The sequence below is a fragment of the Hydra vulgaris genome, chromosome 08, assembly GCF_038396675.1.
Source record: "Hydra vulgaris chromosome 08, alternate assembly HydraT2T_AEP".
NCBI classification, from domain to species: Eukaryota; Metazoa; Cnidaria; class Hydrozoa; order Anthoathecata; family Hydridae; genus Hydra; species Hydra vulgaris.
Window position 1 is genome coordinate 34,991,473 of NC_088927.1, and position 13,849 is coordinate 35,005,321.

At 26.6% G+C, this 13,849-nt stretch overlaps 1 protein-coding gene across 1 annotated transcript in view; it reads left to right on the forward strand.

The window, feature by feature from the left end:
* LOC101234303 (VPS35 endosomal protein-sorting factor-like) overlaps positions 1-13,849 on the forward strand; it is a 114,194-nt gene that overhangs the window by 19,274 nt on the left and 81,071 nt on the right. Inside the window, exons 3-5 of the mRNA XM_065803542.1 lie at positions 7,539-7,697; positions 8,237-8,362; positions 13,664-13,694. Of these exons, the coding sequence (XP_065659614.1) occupies positions 7,539-7,697; positions 8,237-8,362; positions 13,664-13,694 (316 nt within the window). The remainder of the gene's footprint in view (positions 1-7,538; positions 7,698-8,236; positions 8,363-13,663; positions 13,695-13,849) is intronic.

A 13,849-nucleotide genomic window follows, 5' to 3' on the forward strand; every position in this document is an offset into this window, starting at 1 on the left:
AAGTAAATGGTATTCTAATCCTTTTGTTTAGGCTCCGTTTATTAACTGCTCTGATAATTTTTTCAGTTAAAGTTACTCCGTCAGCCAGCTTCATAAACTATTTTTTGTGCTGTTTTTGTCATCGCATCTAAGCGTTGCGATGCCAAAAGATGGTGATTTTGTTTATTTGGTAAATTGCAACAGTTGATTGTTTAAATAATGATTGCTGAGTAATTTTTTAAATTTAAATATAACATGCAACAATAAGAAAAATTCAAAGAGTTTGTATCTATTTAACACTTTTTTGTTTGATTTTTTTAAATTTTATGCTTATGGATCCAACTCTTATGGATTACGCATTTTCTCATAACTCTTTTTTTCAAATTTTGCAAACGGATTCAAATATTAAAACTGAGTAAATTTATTGTGACACATTTTAATAAATCGTGATCTTCTTTTTCGCACCAAAATGGAGGTTTTATTCTCCTAGTGTTTAAACTATATATTAACTCCAAAATGAGTTATGTCTTTTACTGTCTTTCTATTTTAGAAATTGACAACTAATTATTCAGAAAATATTTTAAAATGTACTTTTAAATTGAACTTTTCTTAGGTTAAAGAAGAAGAATAAAGGGTTAGGTTGAAAAAGAAGGTTAAAGAACTTTTCTTAGGCTAAAAAGATTTTTTCTTTTTTAAAATCAGCTTTTCTTAGACTAAAACAAAAAAAACTTTTAAAATGAATTTTTCTTATGCTAAAATGAATCTATAGTAGAAAACATACAAAAAATGTTATTAATTATAACATTTAATTATATTTTTTTAATTATAGTTTTTAATTATAACATTTAAATATTCTTAAAAAACCCAAAAAAAAATTTATTTCAAAAACATCTAAAAATAACTCTTAAATAATATTTAATACAAAGTGCTACACAAAAAAAAAACAAGGATATTTTTGTTAAAAATTGTGCCCAAATTCTTCTAATTATGCTTGGTATGGTTTCAACAGAGAAAGTTTCATGTAACCTATACAGGGATTTGCATTAGAGCATATAGAAACCTTTATTGCCCACCTAATCCATATTTTGTTGCTACAGGACTGTGTACATACACTGTATGGTATGTACACAGTGCTGTAATACAGGACTGTGTACATACAATACAGTGATACGATACAATCATACAGTGTAATATTTATGTAATTAAAAAAAGAAAGGCAAAAACAAGTTCGAAATATCAAAATGGTTTTTTTTAAGTAGCACTTGATATATTTAACTAAAAAATTATATTTTTAAGATCATTTTGTAAAATAATTATTAAAGGGTGGAAGGCAAAAATCCATGATGCCACTTTGGCTGCAGCATAGAGATTTTACAATGCGTTTGTTATAAAATACCCTTTAGCACGTGTCTGTTATAAAGTTGATACTGTTAATTATTTAATTTAATTTAATTGAATTCACATACAAGCTAAAAAAAGTTATATATATTCAGCTTATATCATTTATTATAAAACTAAATGGGAACTTATAAAGCCAAAAAATCTTGCAAAAGGAAAAATTTAACTTATTAGTCATTACTATTCAAGAGTTTCTATATATAATATATATTATATATATATATATATATATATATATATATATATACACACATATATATATATATATATATATATATATATATATATATATATATATATATATATATACATATATATATATATATATATATATATATATATATATATATATATATATATATATATATATATATATATATATATATATATATATATATATATATATATATATATATATATACACATATATATACATATATATATATATATATATATATAGTCCCAAAAAGGACTCTGGATTTGAAAGTCACAAAAAGATTACTTCATAATAGTTTTTGGTATCCAGGAGCTCTAAAAATATAAATAAGTTTATGAACTACTGATTGGAAAAAAATTAAGACTTTTAGGTTAAAGGAACAATCATTTTTTGAACCCGAAGTCTGTAGGTATAATGGCGGCAAGGACTCTGGGACTCCAGGACTCCGGGACTCTAGGATTCCGGGCTTAAAAACAATAAGTTTCAAGTCATTAAATCTCATGAATTTTTTTGTTATACCAGATCATAAGTCAACAAACATGTTTAGAGCTTCTGGACACTACAGACTTGGAAAAAGTAGAGATATAAAGCCGGAGTACTTTTGGGACTCCGCATCCCTGATATATATATATATATATATATATATATATATATATATATATATATATATATATATATATATATATATATATGTATATATATATATATATATATATATATATATATATATATATATATATATATATATATATATATATATATATATATATATGATGCTGATGCTATTGTCATGTGCACCATAACCAAAGATTTTCAAAATTTACTTGACTTATGCTTAAGTCATGCATTGAAAAGTAATATATTTTCAATCAATAACATTCTTAAAAAGTTTAGCTTAATTAGAGTAATATCTTATTAATCAATTTGGCTAATAAAATAATTGTTATTACATGGTTATCAGTTACTGTAATTTTTTCAAAAAGACTCGCTTCAGGATCTATATTTTTATTTAATCTACATAAGAATGCATTTATCTAAATTTAAAGTATTCATAATGGACCAGTGCTTGTAAGCTATTAGTGAAACATGGCACCTATTAACTTCTGTGATAATTTGTAAGTAACAATACTTCCCATTGTTATTGTTGCAAAGCAGTGAGAACCTTATAATACAATTTTTGAAATCTGACATATTCATCTGAAAACATTTTATTGACAATAAAATGCATCTGTGTGTGTGTATATATTAGGAATATGACTAAAAGTACATTTCATTTTTTTTGGAAATGGCATAATGGCAAGAGATGAGCTTTTACTTGAATTAACTTAAAATAGTAATTCTTCATTCCAAATTGAAAAAAAACTCCTCCACCAGTGCAGATGAAAATTTGGTCCCAGCTGTCTAAAAATGCAAAAAATTCAAGTTTTTGCATATATAGTAGGGGCAGGGTCACTTAACAAAATTTCAAAAATACCATGAGAGTTATTTTTATAGCTTGATCTATCTACTTTTAAATTATGTTTTGTTTTTTGGTAAAAATAATATGAAGAGTTGATCTCAACCATCATGTGTATATTTGAGAGGTTGGAGGGCGGGGGCTTAATTTTTTTTCCATGTACTTTAAATATATAACATTTTTGTAATTGAACATTTTTTACTTAAAGAAAGACTATTTTCTGGTTTTTATCCAATATTTTTTATTATTTGTTTTAAATTTTAAACAATCATAAACTATTAAGTTTACTTCTCTGTCTACTTTTGTTTCTAAAAGTTTCAATGAGGTCTTGACTAAAATTAGAAGCACGTTCTGCACTGTAGAACAAAAAAGCCAGTAACAAATTTTTTTAAAATCTTTTATAATCTGGAAATAAGTATATAATATATAGTGATATATACACATAGCACATAGCCACAATAAGTTCCAGTTTGATGAACTGGTTTTCAGCCATTCTGTCTAAAGTAATGTAATTTTTAACAAATCAAAGAAAAATTAGTTTTCAGGTCCAAAAAATCTTTAATTATTGTATAACGTGCAAACTTTTCTGTTTGAGTTAATTCAAGAGCTAATTTATGTAATTACTTTACAGATATTGAATAAAAATAGGAACAGTATACTTTTTAAATTTTCTAAAAGGCTGGAGATACTGTCTATCTTATTATCTCCATTATCGCAAGTATCTAAACGTTTTATTGTCTCCTCAAATTTTTTAGGTATCAACCATTGTTTGTTTCCTAATGGACTCTTACAACCTTTAAATTGTTTTCTTACTTCACTTTTTATCTACTTTTTCTTTCCATGAGTACAATTAGATTTGAAGGACTTATTTACTTTAAATTCAAGTTTATCATAACATATGAAAATTTTATACAATTGAATTATGTCACCTCATTGTCTTATTTTAACTAGTAGTTATTTTAACTACTTTAAATATTATGCTTATATATATATATATATATATATATATATATATATATATATATATATATATATATATATATATATATATATATATATATATATATATATATATTATATATATATATATAATATATATATAAAGTATATGTACATTTATTAATAGATGTATATATATATGCATATAATACATGCATATCTGTATGCAATTAAATGCATGTGTATCTGTATCAGGTTTATGTTTATAATCTGTTTTCAGTTTTTCCAGTTGCTGATCATGTGAATGTGATCTTAAGTTTGATCATGTGAATGTGATCTTAAGTTTGCCTCCATGGCTTCTAGAACCTCTTCCTTTGTCTGAAAATCCAAATCCTTGCAATAAAATTCAAATGAAGAGAAAGCATGTCTGTCCAACAAGTTAAAGTCGGGACTATATGGAGGTTGAATGACATGGGTGACTTTTTTCTCAGCAAGAAAGTCTCTGACTGCAGCAGACACATATGGCCTGGCATTATCGTGCTGAAGGAGCATTGTGTTCCATGTTACTCTTTTCAAGCCATTGTTGACAAAATTAAAATGCATATTTGATAGGAAAAGCATGTACACTTCTGAATTGACCGATTGTCCATTTGGAAGTACCTCAACATAGGCCTTGCCATCGAATGAGATACTTTTTGTATCAAATTGTGATCTTCTGATACGTTTGGAAGCTTCTTCACCCTTTGAAATCCAAGCACGATTACTGTGTTTGCACCCGATCGATCTGTGGTAAATCCACTTCTCATCCACAACAACTAGACGTCGTTCAAGATTCAATTCATTTCGTAGGATGGTCAGAAATTTATGTGCAAGTTCAACCCGATTTTGTGATTTGCTGGGGTGAGTCCATATGGGATCCATTGTGAACAAATTGATCTTTTCATAAATTTTTCGGTGATTATTGAATAAACTGAACCAAAAGAAATGTTTACGACATCACAAATTTGCTCTATTGTTAAAAATTTGTCTTCATCAAGCAGTTGTTGAATGATCTCAATGTTGTCTATAGTTGTTGAGGTGCTGGGTCTACCTGACCTTGATTCATCTGAAAACTGACTATAATCACTTATGTTTGATGTAGATTACTTTTGATAGTACTTGTATACTGTTTGAATGGAAGTTGCATCCTCACCTCAGGCAGTAGTTATAAATTTGCGAGCATCATGATTACGACAACAAGTCTCAATTAACAATCTAATACCAACTCTGTCAATTTGCACTTTGATTCATAAATAGATAAATATATGAGTATATCCATACATATATATATATATATATATATATATATATATATATATATATATATATATATATATATATATATATATATATATTATATAAATATATATGTATGTATGTATATGCTATCACATAAAATTTTATTATCTAAATCTCCTGCATATTTATTTGAACTCCTAGAAGTCCGAACTTCAAATCAAAATACTAGATCATTAGACAGTTGTTAACTTACACGTTGTCAACAAAAAACTTTTCTGAGCTCAAATTTTTTTTGTATGACTGCACCTCGAATTTGGAATGGTTTATCTATGAACATGCGAAACTCAACCTCTTTAGAAACATTTAAAAAAAGACTAAAATATGAACTTTTTATTGGCTTTTTCAAACTCATAGCTAACTTGTTTTAGTGCTTCTGAATTACTTTATCACTATTGTGATTGTTGTAAATAATGGCACTTTAATCTCTAATTATTGTTATTATTATTATTATTATTATATATATATATATATATATATATATATATATATATATATATATATATATATATATATATATATATATATATATATACACTACTAATTACACACAAAAACCAACACCCAGATCAAGGGTGTCACAAGTCAAAAATTATGGATATTGAATTATGAATGTCATTTGATAGTATGTTATGCGTTGTGCATAGTGACAAAATACCACAAGTCTAAAACGAATGTTTACAAAATGACAGATACAAACCCTGATTTTCTCAGTTTGACACTTTTTGATATGTGGCACTCTTGATCTGGGTGTACGATATATATATATAAAATCAAGTACATGTATATTTGCTTTTATACATAAATAAATATATGTCATACAGATGCGCATGTATTTAGCATACATAACTTACATTGTTTGTAGCAGTGGATGCATTATAATCAAATGCAAAATACATTTCATTTTATAATAACATTTATTTGGAGATAAATCATATAAGTTTTGTAATATAAATAGTATAGCCTATTTGTTATAAAAGTAAACTTATTTGTTTACTCTTGTTTTGATTGGATACCATTTTTTATTTTTCATAATTTAATAGAAAATTCCTCTAACAGCAGTTTTTACAGAAGGGTAGAGCAGGGTTAGATTTTGGCATTAACAGCCTTCCGATAACTAATTTTTTTCCTGTCGTTAACTAAACGGAGACATAAGAATATGAGTTTGTTTTATCGCTGGAGTTCAAAACTGCCGTTTTACTTTTAACCAGCCGATAGCTTATTGCAGGGTTTAATGGAGGAATGTGAATACGGCTGCAGTTCTTTGGAATTTTAGAAATTTTCATTGCATGGACATTTCTAAAACAAGCTGGGCCTAGAAAAAAATTGAAAGAAAGAAGACTTTTCACAATCATTGATATTGACAGCAGTGCATATTATCAATGCCGCTTCCAAAAAGGTACTGTATCAACTGGCTGGAAGTTTTAGGAAATCCTAAAATAATTATTTGACTTATTGCACAATAGTTGAGCCACAGTCAACAAAAAATAGTAATGTTTTCTATACTACTTACTTTAGTTGGAGATGAACCAAGTTGGTTGGTTGGAGATGAACCAAGTAATAATAAGTAGTTGAAATAAAATAAGAGTAGAAAGATTGATTTGGAAAAGCGTTGTGTTATTTTTTCAATATGAGACTTTGTAAAAGTAAATCATTTTCAATTATTTTAATATGTTAAATGAAAATGAAATTTGTTTAATGAAAATTTATTGTTTGAAAAATATTAAATGTTCTTTTAAAAGTTATTAAGTATAAAAAAGGTCAGTTACTTAAGGTAATAGTTACTTAAGGTTTACTTAAAAAATATTTTTCGTAAATACCCTTGATTTCTTAGCTTTCATTTTCTCATAAAAAATTGATCTCTGTTAAAAATTTCAATTGTGGAATGTTAAGATTGCTTGTGGTGTTAATTTGAATAATTGACACTAACAGTGACATGCCATTGACATTTTAAACAGTGAATCTATGACAATAAATCAAGTGTTCAAACAGATTCTCTTTTCATGTTGTTTAACAATTATACACAACATTTCATTTCTCTAACAGTTAATAGTTAGAGAAAAGTTAAAATTTTTAAGAAAAATTAAGTTTACAAGTCAGGGGAAAATTTTTTTGAAGTATTCTTAAGAACCATACGTATCATTCAAAACATTTCATTTAAAGATTTTCATAAAATAAATTTTAAATACGTTAAAGATACTATTTTTCTTTTAGAATGTAACCTTAGGCAATATGCGAGAAAAAAATATGAAGTCGAGTGCAACTGGTAAATCTAAAAATGTTGAAACAGATCCACTCTCTGATCTACTTTTTGATCCGCTCTCTGCATTATTACAAAAAGACGCTTCTCTATTAAATAACCAAAAATTTAAGGTAACAACTTTGTTTAGTTTATTTTTTACATTATTATTTCTTTTTAGATAAGTTTTTAGATTATTTTTTAGATAAGTTACACTAAAGATACTCTGTTATTTTACGTTAGTAAAATATAAAATTGCTAACTTATGTAAAAAATGCGAAACAGATATAGAAAGTTATTATAGATTATGCTAGGGTTTGAATTTTACAAAAAAATCTTTAAGATTTAAGTATAGTTATAGTTATCCTAGCAAATGTTATACAAGTGTAGAACCTTTTTTGATTGGTTAAGCAAGTTTCATTGGCTATGCAAGTTAAAAACTTTTTTTGATTGGTGAAGAATGTTATTCAAGTTTAAACTTTTTTTGATTGGTGAAGAATGTTATGCAAGTGTAAAACCTTTTTTGATTGGTTAAGAGTGTTATGCAAGTTTAAAACCTTTTTGATTGGTTAAGAATGTTAAATTGTAATCAGACAAAAAAAATTGTTTTGTTGGCTAAATTGTAATCAAATTTAAAAAAAATTGTTTTGTTGATTGAATTGTAATCAAATAGGATGAGGACAAAAAGAAGTTTGGGAATGAAGATGGATACATTGATGGTTCTTTTGAGCCCTGGCAAGCTAAAAGAACTAGCATTCTTTCCAAGTACACAACATCAGAAAAAATTTCAATAACCTCAGTAAGTTTTTTTTTTTTTTTAATTATGTTTAATAATTAATACTTATAAGGGATGTAAATTCCTTTTAATTTTTGGGACTCTAAGACTCTTGATTTAGGTTTCAAAAATGATTAGACATCAAACTCCTAATTTTTTTTAAATATATCAGGCTTTTACAAGAGACACATGCATTTGCACACCTTGCCTGACCAGGTTTATTTGTTTTGTTTTGAGAACTTATTTACAGAAATACTTTTATCTTCTCAAAACTCTCTTTCAATTACATCAAGTTGGTTTCTTATTCTGTTAAAAAATTATCTTTTATTTAATTTTTGACACAGTAATTATATCTCAGGTCTCTTTTTGGTTATAGCAAGCTATTTGCTTCATTTTCAGAATCTAAATCAAACAAATAAACAACAAAAGTGTTGGTTAATATTTCTTTGCTCGTGTTTTAAAGTTTGAAAATTCAAATTTTAAAACACGAAACGAGAGAAACAAACTGAGCATGATATTAAATAAGTGTTGCATAGTCTTGCTACAAAAATTACAATTTTATTAAAAAACGTATCCAGAGTTTATTCAAGTTCATTGTGTGATTCATTGAGAACATTGAGCAGCAAAACATTTTTTCATTTTTTTTTACCTGTGCTGGAAAATTATGTTGGATCAAATGCAAAAAATCACATGTTTAAAATTTTCATTATTGAATTGAATCTTGCTGACAAACCAAGTGACTTGTCATTTTACTGTGCATTAAAGTGATTTTCAAGATGTTTTTTTATAGATTTATAGAACTTTTAAATTAGGCCTTTTTAAATTAAATAGCAAAAGACATTCCACAATGAATTTTTTGCAAGATCTTTTGTTTTTAACTGATGCAACTCTTATAAAATCTAAATTTTGATCATAAAGTCGAATACTTCTAATAAACTATAGAGCTTATTAGAGGACTTTTAACACAAGTTTTAATGTACTCTTAAATCTTCTTTAGCATTTTTAGTAAATTTTTAATTGATATTATTAGTGATAGTTGTTCAATTCCAGAAAACATGATTGAGAAAATGTCACACTTTTCTCAACCATGTTTCCTGATTGAGAAAAGCGTGACATTTTGATAAAAAGATTTATTATTTATTTACTTATTTACACTGCATAGAGAAAAACCTCCTGGAGCGGAACATGAGTACAAGTTCTGCTATTAGCAGCCAAGGCTTATAATATTGGCTACTGTTAATTGCAATAATAATGTCTATTTTTCTTTCTGTCAAAGTTGTTTTTGAAACTACCTATACTTTTTTGAAGTACTGTTGAATCATCTAAATTATTCCATTGATTGACAACTCTGTTAGGGAAAATTTACTGTCTCTGAGCGCAGTTTTTGACAATTTCACAATGTAAAAGTTTATGATGTCCTTGTTTTGGAACAATAACTTCTGGTTGAGCAGTTAACATGATCTAAATTATTCTCAAGTTTGTACTGTTGTATGCAGTCTACGTCTTCTGTCTTTCAAAGTAGTGAGCTTAAGAATTTGTTATCTTTTTTCATAGTTGTAATAAATTCATAATGCTTAAGTGAGTCAAAAATTTTCCTAGCATCATGTTAAACACGTTCAATAATCACGTTGCAAACTCTAGATGTGGCTGAACCTAGATTGTGTAAATCTTCAAAATCTGCAAAAAACACTAACTTTCTTCAGGATTTTCTTCAGAAAAAGGTTAAAACTGAAAAGGATTGATATAAAACTTATTTTAAATTTTGGTTGGAATTTTAATTCTCCACTATGAAATTGATCAAATCAAAGTATCATGCCAATGATACTTTGACTTGACCATAATTAGGAACTATGAACATAGGTAAATAATTCCTAACTATGAATATTTGTTAGAGAAACTTACCAGTAAAGTTCAGAATCTTAATGTCTAATGAATTTTTAGTAAATGCTCAGGTAATTATGCAAGAAAAAAAAGGTTTTCCACTAAACAATTGATGTTATAAAAATAATTCTTTCTGTTATGCTGAATGATGAAAAACTTTTGGGTTGTAAAATTAAATTACTTCAAACTTTATTTTATTTTTACTTTGAACATAATTGACATTCATTGAAACTAATTTAACTTAATTGATACTCATCAAAAAAATTTGTTTTTTATTTTGTAGTGGTTTTTTCATTTATTTAGTATTTCATATTTATTCAGGGTCATTCTGTATTAAATTATCCAAAAAAAGAAAGTTTTTTCAACCATACTCAGAATGTCTAAGTATTGTTTTATTTTTTCATTATTTGCAGTCCATACTAAATAGGATGATAACTGTGGAAATATTAGCTAAAAATATATATGGGTTGTTGAGATATCCCCAGTTAAAATAATGCAGATTCAGCATTTTTGTGGATATCTGAAGAGTCAATAAAGCAACTTTGATATAAATCGATAATGGTTTAGGAGAAAAATTTTGAATCCAAGTAGATTTTTGCTAAAGAAAATTAAAAATACTACTCACAAGACTTGATAGTTTCAAGAACTGCCTCATTTGTCCAATTTAATTCAAAATTGCTGACTTTTGGAATTATTGATTTTTGGAATTAAAATGGGAGCTGTCACCCCAAATTCCTGGAAAAAATATTGATTGTATATCATTAATTAATCTTTACTGATAATACTTTACTGAAAAAAATTCATTGTCTCTGTAATGCTTGATCAAAGTACTCAAAAAATCTTTTTAGATTTATTTTTTACCGGATTTGGAAAAGACAAAATAAAAAAGCAAATATTAAATCACAAAAAATATGTAAATAAAAATACAACAACATTACTTTAAATGTTTATTTATTATTATTATTTCTTAACCAACTGCTTACATTCTTTAAATCGAAATCAGATATGTTTTACATATGTCCTGATATTGTTGTGGGTGTAAAAGTTATGCATAAAACTTTATCTTTTCTCATTGGCCCAAAATATTTTAACTGGTCCATGTGGATGCATGAATCTGACTTTAATATTAACTTCACTTACTCTTCAGCAATCCACCAAAATTAATCATAACAGCATGCAATTATTTTAATGTTTAATGAAATCTTTTTATTATTTTTGTTTTTTAGAATTATATCAAATACTTGAGTATGTGTATCTGCATTTTTTTTTTATAACTTATTGTATTCCACCTAGGAGGAATAAAATGGTGATACATTGTACTGGTATTTACTTTGTACTTGTGTCCATGTAAATTTTTTTTTTTAAGTGTGCTAAAGTTTGATAAATTTCCTCCTTTGAAAATAGTTTAAAACAATTGCCTGTTATTTTGGGTTTACAAAAAGAGTATATTAAATTAACATCCAAAATCTCCCCATTAGTTATTTATTTTTGACTTTCTTGACAAACTACTTTTCTAATGATACATCTGGTAGATTTTTTGGTGGCCTATAGCCCAACCTAATTTTGAAATTTTGTAAATCATAGAATATGAAGTTTTTATTTTGTTTTTTGATTTTTATATTTACACCTAATCAAAACATGTACTAATAATTTTTCATTTTTTCCATTTTAATCTACCAAATCGTTCCCTACTGTATTTTAAGCCTACTGAATTTTTAACCTACTAAATATTCAACCTGCTGTATTTTCAATTTTACAACTTCATCTTTCCAGTATGTATTTTGTATGTTTTGTTGCTGATTTGAATACGAGTCAAATTTGATCAGCCTTGGTGCAGTAGTTGAAGGGCTGTCTTCAGAATTGGGAGGTATAAAGTTCAATGAATGCTTGGAAAACTTATTGATTGGTAATAAAAAATTTCTAGTTTAAAAAAACAAACATTAAAAACACAGACCAGATAATGGGTTGAAAATTAATTTATCTCAAATCGGTTGAAAATGAAAATCTATAAAATAGGTCGAAAAATAAATTGGTTGAAAATGAAACTGCCATAAATCGGTTGAAAATAAAAAAGACTATAATTGATTGAAAACAATTTAGGCTTCAGTAGGTTATCTGAAAATTAGTTCCACTTTTTAGTAGATGTTCTTTTTGTAGAGTAAATTAGTAGGTTGAGATTTTTGTAGGTCTAACTATCTGGCACGGATTTTCTCTAATATATCTTCTTGAATCTTATAAAAAAATCTGGGGTCATTATTAACATCTTGTGAAAGGTAAAAAAAAAATTTTTGTTTGAGAAAAAATATAGGCAAAAATATAGGCAAAAACTGGCAATGATAGAATCCCTTGCTCATTTTTACCATGTCTTGAAATTTGAACAAGATAATCAGACACTTTAATGTAACTTGATATTTTTTTGTCCATGATTCTAGTGCAAATGTAAATAGTTGAACTTTATGGTGAAATTTTTTTTTTGATGTCATACAATAAAATGTCTAGCTGATAATCTTTCTTTAACATGTTGTTATAAATGGTACTGTTTGCTTGTTAAAGAAGTTTGGCAATAACAGTCAATTACAGAAGTTTTCTTTTTGATTTTGTACATTGAAATGTCTAGATCATGATATTTCTTTAAGTTATTGTTAGAAATGCAGTGTTTTGGAACACTTTTCAATTTGACTGGCAAAATCCCCCTATAGCAGTATCAAACTTAACCTTTTTCTTACTTTTTGATTCCCATTCCTCCTGTGAACTAAAATCTTGCTGATGATCACAGCTTTTTGTTGTGCTCAGGATTACAGCACAACAAAAAGCTGTGACCATAAGCAAAAAAAAATTCTCAGCTGCAACAGAATAAGACTAGACAAGAAGTGTAATCTGATAAAGTTAAATTATATTATATGCAAAATGTATGATGACAATAAATATTAAAAAAAAGAAAAAAGAAAATTGCAGCAAGTTCTATATTCTGGAATGTTGGGAAGTTATTTGGCAAATTCTATGCAGTGTAATTAAGTACATATGTTAGTATAATGTTTGTGCTTTCACTAGTGAAAAGTTACTGTTGACAAAACTAAAATTGAAATTTGTTAAGAAACGTTTTTATGGTGCATTGTCTTTTTTTCTTCAGAAGTTTAAAAAACCTTGGAGTTCTGAAAATTTTGAAAGACAGGTGAGATTCCGCATTCTTGAAAGAAATAAGGACTTTGAGACACCAGACCCCAGGCTCAAAACTTTGACTTTGTATTCATGAAATTAAAATATAATAATATATGATATGATATAATAAAGTTTGTGAAAGCATCAAATTATGTTGCATAACCTCTTTATCTTATGTATACAATTTACATTTGATATTATTGCTAGTATATATTAAAGTAGATTTCTTTTTATTCCTTTATATTGCTATTTGATTTTGTAAAATGATAACTTGAAATCATTTAGAGCTTTTTGTCAGATGGAGAAGTTGAAAAATGTAAGTTGTTAACTATTTATACAGCTAAGATGTTTTTAATAACTTTTATTATTTTAATTTTTTTTTTCTTTTTTTTTTTTTCTTATTTTTTTCTTATTTTTTTTAAGTTGATTCACTTCCCAAGGCCAAAAAGGCCACTGCAGCTGAGGAGGCTA